The sequence below is a fragment of the Daldinia decipiens genome (assembly GCF_022478715.1).
Source record: "Daldinia decipiens strain CBS 113046 unplaced genomic scaffold F4813scaffold_6, whole genome shotgun sequence".
In the NCBI taxonomy this organism is placed as follows: domain Eukaryota; kingdom Fungi; phylum Ascomycota; class Sordariomycetes; order Xylariales; family Hypoxylaceae; genus Daldinia; species Daldinia decipiens.
In genome coordinates this window covers 26,227-54,083 of record NW_026054549.1, presented here as the reverse complement: position 1 = coordinate 54,083, position 27,857 = coordinate 26,227, and the positions used below count along the sequence as shown (strand labels likewise).

At 30.3% G+C, this 27,857-nt stretch overlaps 4 protein-coding genes across 4 annotated transcripts; 2 read left to right on the top strand and 2 right to left on the bottom strand.

Moving 5' to 3' along the window:
- Positions 1-1,983: 1,983 nt before the first annotated feature.
- F4813DRAFT_349522 (uncharacterized protein) lies at positions 1,984-2,968 on the bottom strand. The gene is made up of 2 exons (XM_049242183.1): positions 2,667-2,968; positions 1,984-2,564 (listed from the first exon to the last, which is right to left on the bottom strand). Exons 1-2 carry the CDS (start codon positions 2,824-2,826, stop codon positions 2,107-2,109), a joined length of 618 nt encoding a protein of 205 aa, XP_049102274.1. The 5' UTR covers positions 2,827-2,968; the 3' UTR covers positions 1,984-2,106.
- A 169-nt stretch (positions 2,969-3,137) lies between these two features.
- On the top strand, positions 3,138-5,295 carry F4813DRAFT_290932 (tubulin nucleotide-binding domain-like protein). Its single transcript, XM_049240627.1, has 3 exons — positions 3,138-3,986; positions 4,040-4,683; positions 4,771-5,295. The coding sequence occupies exons 1-3, from the start codon at positions 3,273-3,275 to the stop codon at positions 5,042-5,044; spliced, it is 1,632 nt and encodes a 543-aa protein (XP_049102273.1). The 5' UTR covers positions 3,138-3,272; the 3' UTR covers positions 5,045-5,295.
- Positions 5,296-6,440: 1,145 nt separating this feature from the next.
- On the bottom strand, positions 6,441-8,427 carry F4813DRAFT_290946 (aminotransferase, class III). Its single transcript, XM_049240629.1, has 3 exons — positions 8,070-8,427; positions 7,814-7,982; positions 6,441-7,752 (listed from the first exon to the last, which is right to left on the bottom strand). Exons 1-3 carry the CDS (start codon positions 8,322-8,324, stop codon positions 6,683-6,685), a joined length of 1,494 nt encoding a protein of 497 aa, XP_049102272.1. The 5' UTR covers positions 8,325-8,427; the 3' UTR covers positions 6,441-6,682.
- F4813DRAFT_290939 (uncharacterized protein) lies at positions 8,346-9,088 on the top strand. The gene is made up of 3 exons (XM_049240628.1): positions 8,346-8,485; positions 8,584-8,771; positions 8,830-9,088. Exons 1-3 carry the CDS (start codon positions 8,481-8,483, stop codon positions 8,928-8,930), a joined length of 294 nt encoding a protein of 97 aa, XP_049102271.1. The 5' UTR covers positions 8,346-8,480; the 3' UTR covers positions 8,931-9,088.
- Positions 9,089-27,857: the final 18,769 nt, after the last annotated feature.

Here is a 27,857-nt window from a genome sequence, read left to right as displayed (position 1 = left end):
TGGGCGGGCTTTAACTCATTGTGGTAGGTGTTCTCTACATAAATCGTTACGTATAAGTTCGTTGAGTCTTGCAAGAGTAATATTAGAGTCGCGAAGGCAAAAAAAAAAAAAAAAAGATTCTAGCCAGTGGTGTATCTAATGGCTATATTTGGCGAGGGCTCTAATTATCAAGTCAAGTGATCACGTGAATATTCATTTCTTAATGTGTATGATATTGTAACATATTAAATCCTAACGGCGTTCTTGTTGTCGACTATTAACGTAATTGCTCGTTGTTTATCTATTGTTAGCACTATCGTGTCTCCCAGCATCGATAATATTGTCCTGATGATGAGTAAGGGCATAACTTCAAGTGAGCCATCCAGCAAGATACTAACAGTACCAATAGGAACCAAATCTAAATTCACTTAATAACACAAGAGCCTCATAGCGAGAGAGTAGCTCGGATTATACTTTGAGGTTATTGACGGCATTGTTTACATCCACAAGGCGTGTAGTCTATTTGCCTTACGGCATTTATCACCACACTAAGATAACTCAGCACATGTCCATGGTTCATAAGGCATCCAAAATACCTACTTCGGCAGAAACAGTTGTATATAGAAGTTCTAGGGGGTGTTTTTCTCCTCTTCTGTTACCCCTTTTCCTCTAAACCTAGGTACTCAGGAAGTGAGTTAACGAAAGCGTAAATCATGGTGCGGCTTAGCCTTGAAGTTTAATATGATTTACACACCGAAGAACTACATACAGATGATAGCGTCTTGTTATTCGATGATGTGTGTTATGTCGAAGGTTAGCCTCTGGATATTGTCTTTTACTGTTTATCGCTTCTTATTCCCTATGGTCTTTTCTCGCAAGGACATGCCGAAAGTAGTAGGGGTTATTCGAGGGTTATTTAGGCAGTACTTGGCTCTAGTATGCGCGAAGCGTTAAGAGGTAGAAGTTTAAAGCTTAAAGCTTAAAGCTTACGCGTAAAGCCTAGGTATACGAGCTGCTTACCAGGTGGCCTCTCGTAAGGTTTGATGATGTTGGCTTATATGTAGAAAGACTGCTGTGAATAGTGGCATTCGATACTCTTTGGCGTGTGACGAATCACGTATGTCAGCCTTATTTCTAGAGGGTTAGGATCTATTATAATTGCCTCTGTTAGCTCTCATTCTAGCTTTACTACTATGGTAACCCCGAAGAGAAACCTAATATTAACATCATAACTAAAATAGCCTATGAAGAATCAATAATGTTAACTATTAACTGTTAATTGTCGACTGATGATCTCCTGCGTAACACGCTAGCTCGCCAAGGGCAGTAGGGCGGTGTGTATTCACCTCCATGGGACTATGCGGTGCCAATGAGTGAATTTGCAAATCGATTTTAAGCCGTCGAGGTGACGAAACAGGCACCAAATCTTAAGCTTAAATCGCAGATAGAATTAAAGCTCAGCCGGTATCTCCCGTTCTGGAGTAACTATAATGAGTTTAACCTTAGATTATAGATCATGTAGATAACACGTAGCATCTGTTGAATTATCAACCTCTCTGCTTAATATACCAACGAAATGCACAACCTACACATTCGGAGATGTATCGGGATGTCTAAGCAGGTAACACGTTGGCATCTAAATATGTATCGAGTCTCAATCGTTGATACTCGTGAATACATAGGTACCATCTCACTTGTAGGTTGTAGATATTTTTACTGGTGAACTGTCTTGTATTGATGTGCCTAAGCTGATCATAACTTGTAGCTATAGTCTGTTACTAGCAATACCTACAAACTAGCAGGAGACTCATGTGTAATACTACATTCGTAATGATAAGACTGGACTAGAAAACCAGACAGCAAGTCAAATAAACTTATTCTTATCGTATTTATTCGTGATCATTAATTCCAGTCTTAGAACTTATGGTATATCAAGAGCTACATAAACCATTCTGTAACACGCAACACGCAACACGCAATCTATTTCTTGCCAACAACAACAACAACAACAACAACAACAACAACAACTCGTAGTATTGCCCATAGCAAGCATCCAATACACCCCAGCCCTAGACTGCCGGACGTAGGACACTATCTTTCTCACGAGCATCATGCCTAACTTCCCACTTACAAGAACCCGTCCGTCCTCGGCTCCGGCGGCGGTTTCGGCTTGACTTTTACGCCAAGACTCGTCAGGGCAGCCTCCAGGTCTGGGAGCTCACTAGAGGACGCAGCGACCCTGCTGTACTTCACGATGCCGTCCTGGTCGAGGGCGAAAGCACCGCTAGTCTGCCACCTATTACCGCTCTCGGTGGCGCGGTTCCAGATGTTCTCGTCCTTGCCCAGGCGGAACGTCTTGTACAAGGACATGGGGCCCATGATCTGCCACGTCGTCCCGATGCCCAGACCCCAGTGCGCGTACAGCTCGCGCTCGTAGTCGATGACCACCTGCACCTCCCAGTTGCCGCCGACCTCTATAACCCAGCGCTCCGTGGCCTCGGGCGAGGAATGCGAGACCGCGACGAAGTGCACGTCTTTGTATTGCGTCGATATCGAAGTTAGGTTCTTGAAGGCCTTCTCTGCAACTATGAAGGGGAGGAGGTTGCACGGTTAGATGTATGCGTGTGATGATGACGATGGCTTCTGGGATCTCGGGTATGGCTATGGCTATGGCTATGGCTGCTTACATGGACAACCGCAATGGCGGAGGAAGACGATAACGGTGGGCTTGTCTGTTGGGAGGGTGAGGTTGGGATGTGCGGGAGCTGGAGAGCCGACTTGCGGAACTGGTGCTACATCCTTGACGGGAGGTGTCTTGTAGGATTCCCACTCCTGAGCTAGGGACATTGTTGGTAGAGATATGTTAAGTACGGCACTGGTCTATGTATGTAGTGTAGTATACCGATAATTATGTACAAATTATTCGGAGAACGATCGAAGAGCTGCGTAATTTTTGAAAATGGATCTGTTGAATTATGTAAATACCTAGGTTAGGTTAAACTTTAAAACTACCTAGGTACCTGTTATAAATTATGCAGATACGTCAGTTTCGATAAGAACATGGAACACTATCGGCGGCAATTAACGGCCTTAAATATTTATCTTATCAATTGTTTTATGAATAAATATTGCATAAAACATCTCATTGTAGGGCACCTCGTTAGGTAACTGGGAAGGTATGAGTTACCTACTAAGTATCCAGGTATCCCTCTTTCCAGTCACTCTTCCAGTCTGAGGCTCTTCTCTACTTACATAAATTATTCGTGTACATAGGTAAATCACGTCGTTCTACCATGCGTGAGATAATTACCTTGCAACTCGGCCAGCAGAGCAACTATCTAGCAACCCATTTCTGGAATGCTCAGGAATCATACTTCACATATGGCGCTAACGAGGAGTCACCTATTGATCATGACGTCCACTTCAGACCGGGTATCGGGTCTGATGGCTCTGAGACCTATATGCCTAGAACAGTCATCTACGACCTGAAAGGAGGCTTTGGAACCTTGCGGAAGATAAATGCTCTGTATGATATCGACAATGATGCGGCCTCGAATAGTCTATGGTCTGGCAAGACGATAGTGCAAAGACAACAGCCCATAGAGGCGAGTTCGTATCAACAGAGTCTCGAAGCCGGCCAGGCACCAGCAGAGCTTACTACGAACACAGTTAGGTATTGGTCTGACTTCAACCGTGTCTTCTTCCACCCCAGGTCTATTATCCAGTTGAGTGAATACGAGCTCAACTCGACCGTCATGCCCTTTGAAAAGTGGCATATGGGGGAAGAGCTTTTCGCTACGCTGGATAAGGAGCACGACCTCTTAGACAGAGATCTGCGCTCCTTCGTTGAGGAGGCTGATCAGATGCAAGGCCTCCAGGTCATGACAGGTATCGATGATGCCTGGGCAGGGTTTGCGGCCAAGTATATGGAGCGACTTCGGGATGAATATGGTAAAACCCCTATTTGGGTTTTAGGGGCTCAAGAGCCTCATAGAGGTTTATCAAGAGTATGCCTCTACTTCAACATTTATGTTGCCGTTCATTACTTATACTCAACTAGGAAAAGAGATTACTAAAGCTTGCCAACAAAGCGCGAGCTCTTGCGGAATTTAACTCACAGGCGTCTCTAATCATCCCGCTTGCGCTACCGGAGACCCCTCTACCCCTATCTGTGCGGCTGGACCCTACATCAACCTGGCATATAACTGCTTTGTTCGCCGCAGCTTTGGAAAGCACAACTCTATGCACACGCTTGAAGACCTCTGATCGCGTCTATTCAAGTAGTCTTGGAAATATTGCTGACCTTCTCAACGTGTTTGGAAAGCAAACTATCGCGAACCTAGAGATGAGTATATTTGAGCCACAAAAGTCTCAGCACAATGGGAATGGTACAAACGACGTAAATGGAAGCGCCGATGCCGTGCATAGACGGGATGAACGTATGCGAAACGTATACGGCGCCGGCATAGATCACGACGCTGACTCCGAGTCCGGCTCGCAGAAAGGGGTCGCAACTCTGGACATAGACTTATCCTCTCCCCAAGACCTCAATCTTAACCAGGATTATAGGAGACGGCGGCGACGGCGTGTTTTCAGCCAAATTCTAGCTGATAGAGGGCCAGAGAGCCTAGAGCTAGTCGATCGCGACGATGAACTAGAAATGAGGAACATGTACGGCATACGACGTCGTCCGAAAGTCCACAAGTAGGTCTAGCCGGTTGATAACAAGTCCCCTTGAATCGTCCTCGAAACCTTTTTCTTTTTTCTTCCGAGGCTAATCAAGTGTCACAGCTATCGGTCGTTAGTTGCTTTCCCAATCATTGACAGCTACCCTAAGATTTTTCGGGATAGCAATGGCCGTCCAATGAAAGATTGCGTATCTATTCAGACGGCTTTGTCTACGGATTCAACCGTCACGGATAAAGTGAAAGCTTTACGCAGTGCTGTTATCCGCTCCATCGGTCTAGAAGATCGTGAGACGATAGGTAACGAACTTGCTGAGATCGCCGATAGCTACAAGGAGGGTTGGTCTAGTGATAGCGACGACGACGACGACGATGAGTGAAAACTCAGTCTCCCACTATTAATTGTGGAAAAGAGAACGGCCTCGTTTTACAATGCAATCGAAAACCTGTAACTTCCTGGATCCGAAAAGCCCGTCTCAGCATTTCTTTACACTTCTCTACACCAATATCAGCCAGGCGTACTCTCTCCTCCTCTTATCCACACAAGCGGAGCTCGGGGATCACTCCCGTCCCACCTGGACAGGTAGCCACCGGTATCGAAAGCCTGAGTTGCATTGTCGTGCCACCTTCTTCGAAGAAGCTATCACAGTTGCAGGCATCCAATTTAACAGCAGTTTGATGGACACCTACAGTGACGCTTGTACGTCACTACCAGATCTTTGCCCCAAACCCAAGGCATCTAGAAGCAAATACGACTCCTTAGCCGTCGACACTCCTATTGGGCTCTTTCGTCGGAATGGGCCCATCCGAGGTCACCCATCATCTAAGCGACTGCTTGCTTCATCAGCAACGAGATTGCACACACACACACACACATTCACATGGAACATCCTTGTCTAGAGGACCTCTCACATAGTAAACACTCACCGCACACTCCCTCCTTCCCTCCTACCAGCCACCTACGGGCCGAAAAAAGCCATACGCACATTATTAATACGGCCCGATCGTCGGCATCCTTTACGATCCGCCACTACCACCTACCCACTGGACCACATCCCGACGAACCCGAAACCGGTAAATCTGCTTGACGGCCACGGCCACGGCCACGGCCACCGCTCTACGCTGAGGCACAGCTACAGACCCACCCATGCTAAAGATGCGATGTAACGCGTAAGCGGCATGTAGGGACGTCACGAGGCAGATTGGGTGCTTGCTGCGCTCTGCCCGCCTGTGGCAAAGAGCTAAGAGACAGATACTAAGCGCGAGACCTAGTCCGGATACCCCGAGTTTTGTTACTCTGGCCTAGTACTTGGACGTACCTTAGGTACCTGCCTACCTGCCTACACACGAAGTGGGAAAGGGGATCATGAATAATGGGTGTTTACTACTATACTAGTATATACGCTCGTAGACTGTCTAGGCGGGATCTAATACTTAGAGGTCATTTATCTACGGCAATTATACTATTCATCTCGGTAGGCTTCGTTGTTGTAATTAGTGCTAGTAAACATAGCAGATGCGTAACGAACCCGTGAGAAGTCTTTTATTCACCATCTTGGATCCCGTTATATTTCGAGACCGAAGTCGGTTGTATAAAGAGTGCTCATAATGACTAACCAACTGATGTAATCTAAATCGCGAGCCGCTTCATATCCATCGTATATATAGTCGTATATCCTAAGAGATTCCGTCGAGATGATTGCTCCCGTCTAAATAACTACTAGCCCGTGTTGGTTGCTAAAGCAACAACTAACAGATCATTGTAACTGTGTCTGATGAAAACAGCAGAGATATTGCCAGATATAATGAATATAGAACAGAAGCTAGCATACATGCGGCGTCCGGGTTATATTCCACCTCTTGTTCTCGTTAGAAGTTACCCGTGGTTGACGATAGACCAACGAGATACGCATAACGCCCATCGGTACGACGAGATGGAAACTAATAAAAGTAGAAGTAAGATTGCTAGATATTTATTGTATGACCAACAACAGGTTCGGGCTCAGCGTGTGAGACACCTAGTCTTGCTCAGCTCCGTGCTCTTTGTCCAGCTGGCTAAAGAAGTCGGCGATAACAACCGCGACCCTATCGGCGATCGTCTCTACGACGTCCCGAGTGACGTTATACGCGGGCATGATCATGATGTGGTCGCCCTTGCCCTGACCGGCGCACCCTTGGCCGAAATACAGCGACAAGTTATGCGGAGCTTCCAGAGCTGTCTCGTGGATGCGGCGCGCGATCTGAAGTTTAGGGTCGAACGGCTCTTTGGTCTCTTTATCCCGGACGAACTCGACGCCCCAGAATAAGCCGCGGCCCCGGATGTCGCCGACGTGGGGGTAGTTCTGTAGTTTATTGCGGAGTAGCTTTTCTAGGTACTGACCCTGGACCTGGACGTTGGGAAGGAGGTTATCACGTTGTATGATCTGCTGTACCCGCAGGGCAGTCGCGCAGGTGACGGGGTGATCCATATACGTGTGCCCGTGTGTGAAAGCGACATCCTTGGCTTCCATTACTTCTGCGATCCTCTTGCTGGCTAATATGGCCGAGACGGGTTGGTAACCACCTCCAAGGCCTTTCCCAACCGCTTGTATATCGGGAGTGACGCCCTCCTGTTCCCAAGCGTGGAGGGTGCCTGTTCTTCCCATGCCACACATGACTTCATCGAGTATAAGTAAAGCTCCATACTTATCACATACGGCCTTCATCGCCTTAAAATAGCCATTGACGGATGGCATACAGCCAGCTGCTGCTCCGACGACCGGCTCAGCGACAAATGCTACTACAGTATCTGGGCCAGCCCGGAGGAACGCCTGTTCGAGCTCTTCTGCCTTGCGGGAGACAAACTCGTCATCAGACTCTCTGGGAAGTCTTTGGCGATAAGGGTTACACGCCGGTATATGATAGACGTTGGGTACCAGAAGTGGTTCAAACGGGGTTCTTCTAGTTACGTGACCTCCCACAGACAGCACGCCCAGCGTGATCCCATGGTACGACTCATCCCGAGCGATATAGTTCACGCGCTGCGGTTGCCCAATCCACGTAAAGTACTCGCGCGCAAGCTTTATTGCGCCTTCCATCGCTTCGGAGCCTGGAAGACAAGCTATATTTAGTAGGAGCTCGCACGATAGTGCGACGGGGATTCAACATACCAGATGATGTAACCCATGTCTTCGCGAAGTGGCCGTTAGAATTTTGCGATAGCCATCTATTTAGATCTCGTCGGCTCTGGCTATCCATAAAACCCCAAGGAATATAGGAGATCAAGGCAGTCTGAGTGAGAATTGCATCTGCGACCTCCTTAACGCCATGTCCGAGACACTATTCAGCAGAGGTTAGTGAAACCCCCTTAAGAGATAACTTGATAGCAATGATGCCTCTAAAGTTAAATGGCCACAGCCTACTCACAGCAACAGCCGCCCCTCCACTGGCATCCAGTATTTCACGTCCATCTGCTAGATATATGTAGTTCCCCTGTCCCCTCACGACAAGACGCCGATAGGGATCATACACATCCCTCGGTGTTGATGGGGACGACGAAGTACTAGACGTAATATCGTGGTCGAGTACTGGTTTTACGGCTTCGGTTTCTGTCGACCGCCATAGTAGGCTGCTCTTCTCTAGATGGCCTTGTGTGATGTCTCTGGGTTGTTCTACGAGCATGGTGTCGGCTGTGATGGGATTTGCTAGAGTAAGACAGTCCTGATTATCTACTTTTGTTTCCGGGGAATGAACTCGGCCTCCATGAGTGCTTTATACCTGCATTCCTAGGATCGTCGGGCGATCGTCCTTTGTTCCGCCTGGTAAGCGTAAAATGGCATGGCATACGAGTAACATTAGACTACGCCCGACTAGACTGACCGTGTCCAATGACAGAGAGAGATAGTTATGCACTCAGGGAAGGATTTCCGGATGTACGCACCGCAGGGAGACGCTGGCTAACTAAAATAATTGTTGTGCTAGAGTGCATAGTTCAAGCGAATCAAAAGCAAACAGCCGGCAGGTGGTGGCCTTCATGCTTTTCCCGAAGACGTGGATCCCTGGAGACTAGACGATATCTTGTAGAGTATGGAGTACATAGGAACCACACGAGATCTAGTGACCAGAAAGGTAGGTAGTTAGTCTTCCTGCCCAGGAAAAATTATGGAAGCTCACCTGATATGTCCAGTCAACGAACCAGGTACTAAGTGTTTCGGAACCAATGGCAGGAGGCAGGTCTTCAAGCACCTGGTAATTCGATCATGCTACGATACCTCACCGCCAATATAGACTTATCCTATAGTCGATGCGTGATTGGCCGACATCAAAGCAACCCTCCCGATTTCTTTGGCTACCCACACCTCCTGCGAGCTGGAGTAACATTGTAACCGGTGAGATTTGTCGGCAGGGCTGGACTGAATTCTTCAGCAGATCCCTGTCAGCTGCACATCACAACGATGTAATCGCACGAAAGCCGAAGTCGCGGATATTTGTAGACTAGATACCCGACCTTAAAGTAACGCCGCCTCATCCCTACTAGATAGGTGACCTATAACGGAGCTACGAGGACGAAGGCAGCATCTCCGGCGCGGTGTTGAGGAAATTATGATAAAACGATACCACAGCTCGGAACTTGACCCGAGTGCTCATAAAATAACCCGTAGTAAAGAGGCTCGCATGAAGAGGCACCCACCCGGAAAACAGTACTTGATTAATCGTGCAGTTACAGAAAACCCGATAGGTTCCTGGGCTGCCGTACGACTAAGACAAGACTATCGAATGAGCCAATCCCCGTCAGTTTTAGTTGCCAAGCTTGAACATGTAGATAGGTATTGCTAAAGCGCCCATTACTTGTGCTACTAGATTACCAGAACCGGCCCGAGTGGTTAGCTTTGTATATCCGTCCTTACATTTCCGGATCTATGACATGGGTATAACACGGGCCGAGGAACGAGGGGGTGACCGGAGCCCTGGATAAGGGATTCGGTAATGCACGGGTAGCCATGCCACATGCGAACGTTTGGTGCTAATGCTGGAGACGTGTCACTGACATTCCTAATTCCCGGTTGTTACACCCTAGCACGAATCATGTCATGCCCCGGTGAGAGCATTCGACGTCTGAGTAGCGTTTGTCCATGTAGATATAGCTTGTGGCGGTGTATGACACGCATGATGGTACCTAAGTCGACTGAAAACCTCAGTCGGCGTACTATGTAATAGTATATAGGTAGTATATAGCAGGCAACATTATAGATGTAATGTAATTTAAAGATAGGTATGTTGAGAGATGATCGCTCTTTGATTGGAGACTTGTACATAGTAATGTAAAGTTTGGTGAGCGGTTAGTTATGTAGGTGTTGGTGGATTTAGTTTCAGCCGATTGAGTTTAGTTTAACCAGGTAGTTGTTGTAGTTTTTAGCCAACACCACGCGACTACCTAGTCTGCCAATTACATTATGTAGGTAAATCGAGTCTAATGCATTACTAGGCAGGTACCTAGGCAGGTATAACTTTCGCTTCTTGGAAGGCTCGCTCGGTTATAATTGAAGGAGCATTGAAGGAGCATTGAAGGAGCCTTGAAGGAATACTATAATGTACCATTGCTCCCAATAACCAATAATGCGGGGGGTGCTTTCCTTGCAAGATCCGGCACCGTGCCTTTGGGGTTACTAAGATGTGCGCTAAGATGTGCGCTAAGATGTGCGCTAATATGTGCTACGACCTTCCAATGCTACAGCTCTTTCTATCAATTAGGTACATAAGCTAAGATTTGCTCGAGAACGAGGCTGATACGAATCCCAGCCTATATCCTTCAATTGGGCTCTCTGCATACTCATGTTGCATCTTCACTCTTACGGTCTAGGATAATGGCTTTTGAATGAGACCCTCCAGGTGTTACCCTATGGTGGCTTGATTGACCCCAATTATGGCAACGACTTCACAAGTTCGGCTAAGCCATACCGAAATAGACTTCATAGCCGTGATGGCGATGGCGGTGGTGGAGATATTGCCGTAGCCTGCTGTGAGACATACTTGGAGCCGGAATTATATCCCGTCAACCCTAAGGACCGAGGCTTACCTCTTATCTCCCCATCGGATTATCTAGAAGACTTTTTGGCTCCTTTACGAATATAAATGGGTTGTCTGACGTTCCACTGAGCTGAAAGCCTTGGGCATTGTTTGAAGTCTTCTGCCTGTGGTGCAAGTATGAGGTCGGTATGGCAATAGGCGTATACAACGCGCGAAGACGATGCGTTTATTCTAGGTACTCCATACGATAGCTTGGACTGGGAAAGATCGAATCTGTGTTTATGAACTGATGTTTTGCAGAGTGATTTGAACTGTACAACCTGGAACGACTTTAATATATATAGTTACTTATTTTAGGCTTCGTTATAGTATTTAAATGTTATTAACCAGCAACCCAAGTAGTCTACTATGGGCAGATGGATATCCCTTGAAGAGTTAAGGTGTAACTAACCTAGTAAGTTAGATTGTTTAATAGTTGCCTAGTTACATAGTTTATACACGCTTATTAATCAAGGAGTAAGTCATTGAGGTTCAGACAGCACTGCTGTCTAAAGTGACTATGACTAATCAGCCCATATTAATAGCCCCAACACATCTACATACCTAACCTAGGTGACTACACGCCTGCCATAACGGACCAACAAATATCTTAAAATGGAATGTTAGGATAAAATAATATCCGCTTAAACTGAAAACGGTTTTATTAAATTTAAATAACCCTTTTTTAAAACGTCAACATTTTCGTTTTTATTTTTTAATTTTCGTTTTTCTTATATTTGCTTCGTTATTAAAATTAACCATGCCTATTAATTAGCAACCGTTTCCTCAACCGCAAATTTTAAAATAACACCCGCTCGCTCGTTATTCCATAACACCCGCCCGTTCGCTATTTCTACGAGCACTATAAGAAAAAATAACGCGGCAAAACCAATTTTCCGAAAAATAAAATTTTAAAAATGTTTTCAAATTATTCGAAGTTTTTACATTTAAACTTTCAAATAGGTTATTAAAAATAAACGCTAAAAATAAAATCGAAAAATAACATATAATACGTAAATAAAACAAATAAATAATTATTATTAATACTAAATAATTTATAGCTATTAACTATTATGGATAGGTTTTTTAATAAAATTTATATAAAAAAAAAAATAAATCTCAATAACATATAAATAAGCTTATATTGCGATAATAACATAATTAAGGTACATTACAAAATCTTTCTACAATAATACATAAAAAATTTGGGTAGGTTAAAAGTTTATTTAAAACTAAATAAATATAAATAAATACGTAAAATAATTTTGGTTATTAATTTTACGAATATATAAAAATATCTAATTATTAAAACTTATACAATTATGTTATTATAAAAAAGAAAAAAAAATAATGCGCGTTAAAAGTAATAGGTTTTAGCGTTTGTCGAAAAGGATAAAACAAAATTGGTTGGGAAAATATTTAAAATATGTTACGCTTTATTTTAATATTGTTTTATAGGAAATTAACTATGATTTATAATAAATTATTAGGCCCTTATTAAAATAGTTTTTTTTTATAATTAAATAAACCTTTATTAAACAAGCAACAATAGCAGAAAATATTACATTATTCCTTAATACCCTTTAGGCCTAAATAGAAGATATTTTCTTTACTCTTATAATTCAAATTATATTTTATACCTTTATGTTATTAACTATTATTAGCAACTTTTAAAGCGGGTTAATTTTAAATTTACTTTATAAACAAATATGGTTTGTTTTAATATAGGATATAAATAATATAAAATTTGTAAAATTAATTATCCATATTTTAATTATTTAAAATAAACGTTGTAAGATTTTGCGGCGTTTATAAAATAATAAATATGCCTCTGCCTTTTCAATTTCTTTTTTTATATAAATTAATTATATTTTTTTTAAGTATAAAATTAAATTTATTATTATTTTTATATTAACTTATCCTTTTTACCTTTTTAATTTACTTACTATTTACATTTTAACTAATAACATTTTTATAGTAAAATATTAAACGTTTAGCGAATTATTCTGTTGCCTATTTTTAAAACCGGGATTTAATTATTTTTTTTTTTTCTTAAAAAATAACATATTAAATTAATAGATTATTTTGTTATTATAATAATTGTTAAATTAAATATGGATTTATATTATTTTAATTTTAGGATTTTGGCAGTTAATTAAGACCTATTCGCTATGTGTTGGTATAGGCGGTAGGTTTAATGGTATGTAAAATAATCTCTAATATTTAATTTCTTTTAACGTAACTCCTAAACATTTTTAAACCTACGCTATAAAATTATATCCTATCGCATTTAATAAATATATTTTACTATAACTATTAAATCCAATATTTTGGATAAAACTTAGATATGATTATTTTCGATTAATTGGATAGTGGTAGCGGTAATAAAAAGTTGTTTACATTATTTTACAATATATTTCTTAACTACAATAATCAAGCCCCTATAAATCTAATCGCAAAAAATCTTATAAAATTTAAATAATGTAAAGATATTTAAGCGTATTATACCTAATTTATAATTATAGATTTAATTATTTATAATAAATTATTGTATAAGATAAATAATGTTATAAAATCTTTAATCTATTTAAAAATATTATAGTTTTGTAAGGTGTATTTTATTATTATTAATTAAAAAAGAGGTTTTGGATTGTTGATTGCTAATTTTATTAAGGTATGTATAGTTATACAAACGTTAGCGATACGTATTAGTTAATTTCTATATATTAATTAATATAAAATGTAGAGTATTGGTTTTAATAGTTTTTATGTTTTAGTTAACCTATTTTTTGATTTTTTTTATAATTGGTTTATCCTGTTAATTAATAAACTATTAAAAGAAACAAAAGTTGAAGAAGTGGAAATTAAAGAAGTAATAGTGTTAAGTTTTGAATTTAAAGTAGTTTATTTTTTTTATAGTGAGATGTTTGTAAATTGATTTAGTTTAATATGTTATTATAGTTATAAATATCTAAAAAAAACCTTTTAAAGGCTGTTTTTTTGTCTTAAATGTTAATGTTTCAAATTAGAAAATTATATAATCGATAGTTTTTTTGTTTAAAACATTTACGTATAAATTTATTACGGTAAAAATAATATATTAAATTTGTTTGCGTAGTATTGGATTTGGTATTTAAAATTTAGGCGTAGATTTTTTCAAATAATACAATATTTAATTTATAATAAGAATTTTTAGTTTAGATGTGGATTTGAGGTATATATAATTGCTTATAGAACGGATGGTATTTTTATGCAATTATTTAAATGTGTTGATTGTTTAGAGATTATTTAGGTAAATAGGTTATAAATTTAAATAAACCATTTTGTTAAGTGTTATAAAGGTTATTTAAAATTTAACGTTATATTTTTTAACGATAAAGTATTGAATATTAGGTTAAAAAAAATATATAATAATGAGGATAGAATAGTCAATAAAGGTTTTATTTCAAAAATCTATAAAATAACGCTTAATTAAAACCATACGCAATTTTCTCTTTTTTTATTGGTTAATTTTATTTTTATTAATTTAATTCTATATAATTTTATGCTATTGTTATTAATACAAATTATTAAATAAATTGATTTGGATATTTAATAGCTTCAAAAAAATCTTAAGTTTAAAAAGAATTTAAAATAGTAACGTTATTATATTTAATAAATATTATTTTTAATTAATTTGGTTATTTTTATATATATTTATAAATTGTAATAGGTGTTAGTTAAGTATAAAATAATTGTTAAAAACCTTAACAAAAATCTCTAATAATAGTAATACGTAATTTGTTTATATATATATAATCTTTAATTAATAATTAAAATATTATATTTAAAGAAGAGTATGTATATTAAAAATAAGATAGGAAAAATTAGTAATTAATATTTATATAGCCTTTTAATATTATACTATTTCAAAAATATTTTTAACGAAAGCGTTTTTTAATATATTTAACTTCTTATTAACATTATCCTAAATAATTTTATATAACCAAACTACGTTTTAATTAAATACTATAATTTTATTAATATATTGTTTATAAATTATTAAAATAATTATATTAAAGAAGAATTTATTATTTTTATAAAATTATATAATAAATTCTACAAATTTTATAATATTATAATTAGTAGGATTTCCAAAAAATAATATACAAATATATATTCCAGCTTCGTCTTTATATTTTTATATTAATTTTTAAAACTAAACTAATATAACAAAAATACTAATTTTGTTATATGTAATATTTAAATATTAATGTAAAAGTTTATATTCTATAAATTAAAATTGGTTTAATTATTAATATTAATTAATATTATTAATAATATTTTAATCGCTTAATATTTTGTTTAAGTGGGATAAGTATATATTTATAAGGTAAATAGTTAAAGATATATTAATTCATTTAATAGTAATTAATAGTTTAAGATTAATCGAAAAATTTATACGTTAAATAAATAATAATAAAAAACTAATTTTAGCTGTTTTTTCTTTAAGAATATAATTTATTTTTTAATTTTGAAAAATCGAAAAGGTAGGTATATTTTATTTTATTATACTATTTTTATATTATGTAATATTATTTATATCTTTACCGAATAATGAGACGTAATTTAAATTAATGGGGGTAAATTTATATGTTATTAAGTTTTTAAAAATATTGGTTGCATTATATTAACCACCTATGTGGATTTTGTAAATTATAACGTTTATTTTTTTGTTTTAAAAAATATATATTAATAATAATGTAAATAATTATAAATAGTTTGGTAAAGGAAATAAAATATATTGTAAGGTTTTCTAAATCTAAAAAAAATATTTTATAAAATCTTCTTTAATTATAGATTTAAAATTAATATAAATATGTTTATATTCTATATATAAATAAGGCAATATATAAAGCCTAATTTTAATACCCGGAAATATTTGCTAAAAATAAAATTGTAAAAATCCTTTTATAAAAGCGTATATACTCCTTTTTCCTTTTATTTCTGTTATATAAATGACGTTATATTTATTAAAATCTTAATTTTTAATTAATAAATAAAATAGTAAAATATTAGGTATATATATATCCTAACATTTAAAATTATAGCGTTATGTAATGATTATTTGGTTAGAGTTTTTAAGATTATTTCAAATAGTTTTTTTAAATTTTTAACTAAATAAAAAACAACTTAATTGTTTTTTAATAAATATTATTATAAGTAACAATAAACTTTTACATAGTTTACATACCATATAAAACTTCGCCATAATGGAATTATAATATTATCAACTTCTTTAGATTAAGGACTAAAAATAAAATTTATATAGATAAATTATTTTACTGTTACGTAATAACTATAATATTTTGTAACATCTTATAATACCTTATTTACAACATTTTATAACATTTTATAACAAACAATATTATTTTCATAAAATTTGATTTAAGCTAAAGATCTTAGGTCCTAATTTAAAAATAAATTATAGATTGTATATATTAAAACTAAATTTTCTTCCTTCCTTATAACTGCATATAAACAATTAAATTTAAGGGTGTAATATAAAAATCAATTAAATAATATTTTAAATAAATTATAAAATGGCTTAAATGCCTAGAATAACGAATAGATTATTAAGTTAATAAACTTTTAAGATTGTCTACATAATAATAAATTATAAAAATTTATTTAACTAATCAATTATTTAATATCATTAAGATATATTATATTTACTTTTATTATATTTAATTAATTTTATAAATATTTTTACAAATCAAAATCTTTTATTATTAAAATATTATATAAAAAAAAAAATAAAATATAAGATTTATTTTATCAGTTTTTTCTAGTTAATCTTAAGATTAAAAAGAGTAAAGAAGTTGAAAATATTGGGATTGGTTTTAAAACTAACCTTAAAAAAATTGATTAGATTATAGATATATATTATATTAATAACTTCTTAAAGGTTTTAATATATATAAACGGTAAAACCATTTTATAATACCTTTTTATTCATATTAACATACTTAGTATGGTTTGGGGGTATAACAGAGAATATTTATTTTTAAATAACTTACATTAAATTATAATAGATTAAAATATGATTACGTAGTATTTATAAGAATTCTATAATTAAAAAATAATTATTATATTTATAGATAATTTTGAAAAACAATCGTACAACATTACCAATTATATATATGAAATAATTAAAAGGGCCAATTTAAAAAAGTTTGTATTTGTGTTAGTTATATATAATTTTCCAAAATATAAGTATTTAAAATTTTTATTATAAGTAGAATTTCTAAATTTATAAATAAAATTAACTTATTTTAACTTTCTTGTATTAATTAAATTTATATTATTTATTTTTAAGTATGTATTTGCGTATCTTAAAAATCGCTCTTTTCTAAAACATTTTATACTTTTACAAACTTCCCAAACTATCAAAACTTACCTCTTTACATTATACTTTTAATCTTAAATGTAAAAAAAAAAAGTTTTAAATATGGTTAAAGTTATCTTATTTCCATTTAATTATATGGTTATTAAAGTAAAGTTTAAAAAATTTATTTTATTTTATATTATAGGGAGATTTTCTAAAGATATTTAGAATATCTTAAAAACGTTTTTAAGTTTATTTTTTTATATTAATAAACACTTAAACACTTTTAAAAACAAATTGTTTTTATTTTATATACAATTATATCAAAATTAAGGTAACCTTGGTAAGGTTTCTAATATGCTATTTATTAAAATATATAATAAAAATAAGATCTTTTTATTAAAATAAATAATATATAACAAAATATATTTTTGCTATAATCAAATTTTTTAATATTAAAATTGGTTTGTTAAAACTTATAAAAAATTTAAGGAATTTTTTAAAAATAGAAAAAAATTATTTGGTAAAATAGGGATGTATTAGTATATAATTATATATAAATTGGGTTAATATAGTAATGTTATTAAATTACTAAACGAAGAGTTTTATATATTAAATATTTTATAAAATATCAATAAATAAAATATTATTTATATAAAAATTGTTTTAAATAAAACTTATATAATAATTAACCTCATTAACTATAACGTTAAAGATAACAATAACTTTAGTATTATATTTATTATATTTTAAGAAATGAATAAGGTATTTTTTAATATATTATTAATACAAGTAAAGAAAATATATTGATTTTAAATAACGGTTACCACTATTATTATATGGTATATATACTATTGCCAAATATCCCCCCTCTTAATAGATAATTAGTTAAAAATTTAGAAGACTTTTACTTAATAGGAATAAGTTACGGAAATATTATATAATTGCAGGTGGTTAAAAGGATATAATAATATAATTATTAACCTTTTTAAAAATAAATTAATATATTGTTAATGGTAAATATGTTAAATAAATAAATTATTAATAAATATGATATTAATTTATATAAAAATAAATTAATAATATTATTTTATTAGTTATAGTATAATATAATTAGCCATAATATTAGATTTGTTTATAGTTTTATTTAAAGATAATAAAAAAAGAATTAAATTGTTTTATGTTATTATATTACTTTATAAAGCAATAATTGGATTAGGGGTATAAAAGTATGCCTCCCCTCCCCCTCCCCCCCCCACCCCTCCCATAGGTTTTAAATATTTCAATATTATTAATTAAATTTTGTTAGGTTTTGAATCTTTAAGTAAACAATTTATTAAGAGGAAATATGGTTTATACAAAGGCTAATATAATAAATGTTTAAAAATTGATTTGATTTATAATAAAATCTTATATTTACAAATAAATAATATAAAATTATGTATTAATAATAAAATTATTAAATTCCGCTAGAATTGGCGAGTATATATTTAAAAATATAAATAGTTAAAAATATGTAACGGCACAAAATTTTACAATAATAATAAATTATTACTTTTTATGTTTATAATTATTGTAGCTAACATAAATCTCTATTATTTTTAAATGGGATTAAAAATATTTTATTAATTTAAATCCTAAATTTTTTATAAATTTAAATAATATAAAATATTTACTTTTTAAAAAATAAGAAAGTCTATAAATTTTAAATAAGAAAACGTCAAAATAATATTATTATTAAATAAGTATTGTGTTAATTTTTAAATTTTAGAAGGTATATTATTATTTTATTAACGGGATTGATATATATTGGAAGGTATACGTTTTTGGATATTTTCATATTGTAATGGGAGGTTTTAATCTAAAATTATAATTAATATTATAAGTTTATATCAATAGCGTTTAATTTGAATTTTAGAAAATATATTGTAACTATAAAACCTTGATATTATTCAATAATTTACTTATTATAACTCCTAACTTCTTATATAATATTAGGAAATAATAATATTACCAATAATTATATTTATAATAGGTTAATTATATATTAATAATAAAATCTTATTTTAAATAATTAACATACTACATATTTACCTTTATTAAATTAAATAAAGATACTTCTACCTATTTTATCTTAATAAATTTATATTTTGCCTTTAATACAATATAATTTATTAATATATATAATTAATGTAATAAATTTATGTAATTAATTAACGTATTTAAATTGCGTTAATTGAGGTAGTTAAATTGTATAAATAACTAATGTAACTAATTAATATAAATAATTAATACATCTTGTATCTACCCCTAATTAAATAAGGATATTTTTATTTGTTTTGTTTTAATAAATTTATATTTTGTCTTTAATGCGATATAATTTATTAATATATATAATTAATGTAATAAATTTATGTAATTAATTAATGTATTTAAGTTGCATTAATTGAAGTAGTTAAATTATGTAAGTAATTAGTGTAATTAATTGATGTAAGTAATTAATATATCTTGTATCTGTCCTTATTAAATTAAAATAAAAGTGTGTGGGTTTGATAATCTTTTATGTATTTTATTTTAATAAACTTTTATTTTATTTTTAATATAGGTGTAACTAATGTAGGCAATTAACGTAATAAATTTGTGTAAGTAGTAGGTGTATAATTAATTAAGTAATTTATTAACGTAATTAATTAATATAAGTAATTAAAATATTTTGTATATATTTTTATTGGATTAAAATAAAGGTGCGTAAGTTTAATGATTTTTTATATATTTTAATAAATTTTTATTTTGCTTTTAATATGGGTGTAATTAATGTAGGTAATTAACGTAATAAATTTGCGTAAATAGTAGGTATATAATTAATTAAGTAATTTATTAACGTAATTAATTAACGTAGGTAATTGAAGCATTTGGTGGTGGGTATAATATAATTTATTAATGCTGATAATTAAAGTAATATAGTTAATTAACGTAATAAATTAATGTAATTAATTGATGTAAGTAACTAATATATTTTGTATTTGTTTTTATTAGATTAAAATGAAGGTTATATGGTTTATTAATCCTTTATTTATTTTATTCTAATAGAAAGATTAATAAAAAGCCGAAGTAACTAACTAATGTAATTAAATTACGTAAGCAACTGGTGTAGCTAATTAATATAAGTAATTAATGTATTTTGTATTTATTCCTATTAAATTAAAATGAAGGTTATGTGGCCTGTTGATCTTTTACTTATTTTGGTTTAATGAATTTTTATTCTGCTTTTGGTATAGGTACGTATCCAATAGGAAGATTGATAACAAAGAGCCGAAGTAATTAACCAACGCAACTAAATTATGCAAGCAACTGGTGTAGCTAATTGATATAAGCAATTAATATACCTTATATCTATCTTTATTAAATTAAAATGAAGGTTATGTGGTTTGTTAATTTTTTATTTATTTTGGTTTAATAAACTTTTATTTTATTTTTGGTATAAATATATATCTAATAGGAAGATTAATAATAAAGAGTTAAAGTAATTAATTAATGTAATTAAATTGTATAAGTAATTAGTGTAATTAATTAATATAAGTAATCGATGTAGGTATAAATATTTGCCTTAATTTATTTCATAATAATATCTCTTTATTTTTATTAAATTTTTGAAATTTATTTATTATAATAAAAGCTATAATTATTGTTGGATTTTTTTTTGATTATATTAATAAATTAATTAAAACCTATTAACTTATAAATTAATCCTGATATTATTTTACTTATTTATTAATATTTTATTAAAGTACTTAATTATTTATCCAAATGGTTTTAAGAAAAAGTAAAAATTCCTTACTACTAATTAGAGTTATATTAATATAGGATATTTTATTACTCGTATTAAGGAAGGTAAGTTTATAAAAGATAATATTTAGAAGTGTAATATGGATGTTGAATGTTTAAAGTTTTTATTTTTCAATACTGTTAAAATTAATTGCGTGTTTAAATAATTTTGTAAAGGTAAATTAATCTTTATTATATTTGAAACGCTGAAAAATGTAATGTTTTTAAGATAAGGAAATAAAATTTTTAGTAAATATTAAAATACTATTATATTTTAATATACCTCCGTTTACGACTTTGTCGAGGATTTTATTAAACTATTAGGAAAATTTTCCGAAACGTCCCTGTATATTCCTATTAAGGAGGAGGTTTTGGAAAAACTATTAACTTCAGATTTATAAAATGCCCTTTTAAACAATCCAAACAATAATATGGGGTATAGTAGGTAGTAATATTTTTTTATTAATATTTAGTCTTTACCATTTTTTAAAGATTTTAAGGAAGAAGTGGATAATGCGGAAAATAGTAATAAAATGCTAATTGTTATTTAATCTTATTGTTTTTTAAATAATAATAAAAATAATAATAATAGTAGTGTTAAAAATATTCCTTGTGAAAAATTACCCATGTTGTTTGAGTTTTGGATTATAGAAATTACTTATTTTATTAAAAATAAAAACGGTTATTAAATTACTAATTATATTATTATAAATAATAATAATAAAAAATTTTTTTGTATTATTTAAAAACTGGATTTTTTTAAAAATTTTAGATAATAGCAAAGATTTAAAGATAAAAAAAAAGACTCGAATATTTTATTAATCGCTCCATTTAGAAAACGAAAAAAAATTAAACCTAAACCTAATAATATTTATTTTATATTATATGTTGGCTTAATAAATAAATTGATTGAAAGGTAAAAGAAAAAAAAGTAGAATTTTTTGTTTTATAGTAAATGCGTTTAATAAATAAAAAAAAATCTGGAAGTTTGGAAAAAAATCAGCAAATATATAAACACAATCTATAAAAAAATTAAAAAAAAATATATTTTAACCTATAGTATTATAATATTACAAAAGGAATTAAACGTTAAAGGCTACTTTTTATAATAGTAAATTTATTTTTTTATTTTTATATTAAATAAATTCTTATTTATTTCACGTAAAATTTATGTAATATATAAAATATTTTTTATTAATTTTTTTAAAATATTGATTGTTAACGTTTATAATAAACCAAACACCTAATGTTAAATAAGTAATTATTTATAAAATTAATAATTAATTTAACCGTTTTGGTTAAATAATTTTCCTAAAATATTAAAATTATTATAAATTTTTATAATGCTTTGTTAATTTTTTAAATTTTTTTTTAATACTTTAAAATACGTTACCTATTTATTTGCGTCTAAAAAAATTAAGGTTAAAAAAATAACTATATTATGTTCCGTTTTTAAATAACCACCAACGTTAAATTCGATAATTCTTTAAAAACGTAAGTAAAAAAAAATTAAAAAAACTTCGGTACAAGTTAATATTTTATACATATTAAAACTTACAAACGCGCTAAAATTGCCAATCTCATATAAAATCAAACCTATACAAAAATCGATTATTATTAAAATTATAGGTTAAAAAACTTACCTTAAACATTCAAAACCAACTTCATTATTTGTTAATATAAGGGGTATTTAATAATATTACCCAAATTTGTTACGTTAATTAATTATATTGGTTTATTGCGCTGGTTTATTGCGTTAAATAACTATTAAAATTTTAATAAATATCTTTATTAAAAATAAGGTTGGAGAGGGGTTTGCGTGGGGAATAAACGTTATTAGATTAATAAATTTATAGTAGAAATAAAATATATATTATTACTTTTTAAATAAAACATATATATATATATATATATACATTCAATTTAACGTTTTTTTAAAAAAAGGTAAAATATTTTTCCTTTCGTAAACGTATAAAATTTAAGAAATAATAAAAAAATATATAGTAGTTTTTGACTTAAGTTAAAAACTATATTTACATATTTTTTAATTTTTGCTATACCAAAAATTCAATAACTTATTAAAGCTTAAAATAATATTATCCACACACTCCGTTATTTATTACCTACATAATCCAATGTTGATTTATTTTTGGTTTTAAAATTATATAATAAAAAAATAATTTGTAAAATAGCGTAATACATTCAACAATCTATTTCACAAATATTATTACTGAAATTGTTTTATCCTTAACTTTATCCGATATTTACAATAATATTTTATCGAAAATATATTAATATATTTTTTGCTTATATAATAAGAGTTTAGTTTAATTTTATCTTTTTCTATTCCAAAATTTTATTAATTTTTATTATATATTAAATCTTATTATTTTTTTTAGCTTTTTTCTAAAAAATAACATAATTTATTTGAAAAACTTAAATACTAATTACTACCAAAAACTTACAATTTTAAAAATGTTATAAAAAAATTAAAATTAAATTTTATATAAAAAGATAATTAGGTAATTTTAAAAAAGTTTGTATTTTTACTTTTCTTTTATTACTGAAATTTGGATTATTAGTATTAATTGGCGTTTTTTTTTTTTTTTATTTTTTTTCGTTTATTGTTAAACCCCTTTTATATATTTAAAACTTAATTGAAGAATTCAAATTAACATTAAAATAATTTTATATTTATTCCACTAACAATCCATTATCTTTATAAGTAATTAAGGTAGTTATTTGGTTATTAAAACTCTTTATCAAATTACTGGTCTTTTAATCCCAATATTTATCAACTACCTAAAAATATTATTATTTAATACTATCTACAAACAATAATGCTTTATTTAAACCTCCCTTTTAAATAGTAAACACATCATATATCGTCGTAACTTACACAAAACTCAAGATCCAACAACCTTAAACAATCTAAATCAAACCTATTCCCATAAAACTTAAATATCTTCAAAATAAATAATATATAGAATTGTAGCGAATAAACTCAAAAACTTGCTATTAGATTTATACTACTCAACATTACTACCATCAAACTAAGTTTCCACGTCCAATTTCCCTTATTACTAATCAAAACGTACGTATTGACTTTAACAGTCTTTTAATTTTACCTAAAACGCCGTTAATATCTTTATTAATAGGATTTAGTTTATTAAATAACGTTAAAAAATTAAACTATAAAAAACCTTCCCATCCAATAAACCCACTTACCCTACTATAAAATCAAACGCTATACATATAACTTACAAATTACTATTTATAAATAAAATATTATTTCTTCTTAAACAATTTACAGCCAACCTCATATCAATTTATCTCAATAATTACTTCTTTACCGGCTTATTTACAAACTTAAACCCTTTCAATAACCCTTCCAACCGGCTTGCAAGTTTACATTTATTATCTTTAAACCGGGAAGCTGTAGTGCGGATAAGTATACCGGTTATAATGTTTATAGCGTATTTCGAATTAGACCGTTTATAGAACAGGTCCAATAGCATTTTTCGGATTTTTAGGTTAGATTTCTCCGCTGCCATAATCCAATCTTCTATATCGATACATTTAACTACCTATTCTTAATAATTAAAAAATAAACTAACTCCAATCTTCCCAAGCGTAACGTTATTCTTTTCGGTAGTTTTTTGTCTTCCGATTCGTAAATTTTATACGTTAATCGCTTATATACAACCCCGTTTACTATATTTTAACAAAATATACTGTAACATTAAATATCCGTACGCAAATTCTTATCTATACGCCGCCGTTATGGTAGCATAGGCGCATTAAAAAATAAAGAGATTTTAACTAAAAATAACGCGGCTAGCTATTAACCTATTTATAAAATAACTCCAAAATATCCTTATTATACCTAAAAATTTATTTCCAATTACCCACAGCAATTATTCCAACTTTTCAAAACCAACCCCCCGGAAAACGGTAAGCTCCCGGAATAAATATATATTTTACTACAAAAACTATTAGTAAAATATAAAAATAAGTTTGGCCCGAGCTTTATACTTATTTAAAGGCCCAATTTTTCCAATATTTAATATATTGTTTATACTAAATCCACTTTTATTTTTATCACAAGACAATTACCTCTCTTATCCAAATCTAAATTTAGCTACTAAGCCTAGTGTATTGTCTTTATGGCCATATTAAGGATAATAAAAAATGGGTTACTTACTGTACTATAAAAAGAATTTTCGCCTAAATATAAATATTTAACATCTATTTTAATAATCCAAAAATTATAAAACATAAAATCCACCTGTAAAAAGATATTATTAAACTTATATTATATATTAATCGTATAACGCTATTAGAAATTAGAAACTAGCTGTATTCTTTCAACCACTTCGACAACGGTTAAATTAAAAATCCAAACGTAAAAAAATATATACAATATAATAATTTATAAAAAGCAGTCAACCTTTTTCTTATCGTTAAAAAATATTAATTTTACTACACCTATCTCCATTACCTTCTTACTTTATTTCGTAATTGTTATAAGACTATTTAAATACCTTACCTTAATCATTACTTCCTTCTTACCGCCTTTTATAATATATATATTAAACTCCAAACAAATTCCACTAATTTTTAGCAATTTATTATCTAAACCTAACTTAAAATTATAGGAGAAATTGTTACCAAATTAATTATTTCAAACGCCAAATACAAACATCTTACCATTTTTAAGCTTGTGATCCTACCAAATGCCAAATATGGGTCTAATAAACGTATCTTGATCGCAATTACCCGCCTAGGCATTTTATTCTTTTTCTTATTAGTTAATTTTACGCGAAGGTTTAAATAGGAAATTATGGTTAAAATTTTCGATATATTTTATAAACTCCGCTATTTTTTTAGCCTATTTTTCTAAAGATTTTTTATTAATAGCTTAAAATCTACTAATAAATATTATTTAATGGTTTAAGGACTAGCGTCTGTTATTATTAAAAGATTTTATATTAAAAAGGACCTTATTTAAAGATTAAGGAAGAAGATCAAATATGTAGAGGGTATATAATTCCGGAATTTATATATATCTATATAGACTATCTTTACTTCCTTTTTTAGCAAATTAGAGTAAAAAAAAAAAAAAAAAAGGAGGGAGATGTAACGTTTAATTTTTACATGTTTTTTTTTAATTATTTTTTTTTATTTGTTAAATATTAGTGTTTTTTTAACGTATGTAATTAATTAACTAATTAACTATTTCTTTTTTTCCCTAACGCCCTTTTAGGTTTATTTATGTATTTATTAGGGATTTTAGCGTTTCTGTTTATAAAATTCTAGCTTTAATTAAACGCAATATTTGGTTACGCGTTTTATAACTGATAGATTTTCTTTTTATTTTTCAAACATAAGTCCGTAAAGGCCAAAATACACTTTTTAGTTTCGTTTTAACCTTTTTGTTAAAATAGAAAGCGGAATCCAATACAAGCCGGTTATATTTTTACAATTTTTACAAGTGTTAATTTGTGGGTGTAGAATACGATTTTTTATTATAAAATAGTTTTTTTTGTTAAGTATAATATTAACGTACACCTTATTCCAGAATTGGGATTATTTCGATATGATCTTTCCCGTTATAGTTAATTTTTTAATTTTACACTGTTGCTACGGCTTAGGTATTTTTAATATTTTACTATAATTCCTATATTTTTTAATTTTTGGATTTTGTTGGATATGGTACCTAAACTAAATCTTATCCGATTAAAATAATAATGGGGATAATGGCGAATATGACTTAGGGTATGTTTATTTAATTGTTTTTATAAAAGGCTTTAAATATTTAATATTATTTGTGAAAAATAACCTCCTAATCCCATCCTACTACTGTTTTTAAACTCTATTAATTAATATTTGCTACAACCAGTTCCGAGGGGATTTTTGTTGCAAAATTATAGGTTACCCTAACCGAGGTAATGGAGATAGGGGGTAGGGTTGGTTCGCTTTTTTACTTTTTTTTTTAAAGGTTTTTAAATGTTTAACCTTATATTTTTAAAATAATGTTTAACTAATCTTCTTACAAGAACCTAGTAACTTTTTATCCAATATATTAGCCATCTATAATATATTATAAATAATTAAACCTAACCTTTTTTATATTAACCCGTCCTTTACGCTTTTTATTCGCAATAACTTAGCTATATCTACTATTTCTAATTTATTATATAATAAACAACAATATTCCAAAACCTTAATTTAAGGCCTACCAATTTTATTTAACTTGTGCATTTACTACCAACACATTACTTTTTTTAACATTTATTTAGTAGCTGTAATTATTTCTTTCCTTATAATCAGATTTATAACTATTTTTATTATTGTTAATATATGATATTATTTGTTACAATAATATAAGTTTAAAAGTATATGATAAGTATTATTTAAGTTCTTCTAACGCAATTTCTAAACGCGTTTTACGCTATCTAAACCAAACTATATAACTTCGGCTAATAATTAGTACGTTTAATTAATTATAACAATATTAAACTATAGCTTTGGCATTATTTATTGATACTGTATCCCTATTACTTAATACCTTTTTTAATTATATCCAATGTAGGAATAAGCTAATGTGTTAATTTTTATTTTAATTATTTTAAACATATCGCGTTGTAAAATATAATTTATTAATTTATATAAATAATAATAATAGATTATTTATTACTATAAAAAATAGGTAAAATTAAATATATAAAAATCGAAATAAGAAAATACTATATATTTAAATAGGAATTTACGTAATTAAAAACTTCTAATATATAAAACCACCGCCACAAATACGTAACATAATTTTGGATAAATAACGTAAATATTTATAAATAAAAACATCCTTATACACCATAATAACCCAAATTTTATGGTAAGGAAATATATTTCCTTCTATTTAGAAGTAATCATTTGTTATAAATTAAATATCAATT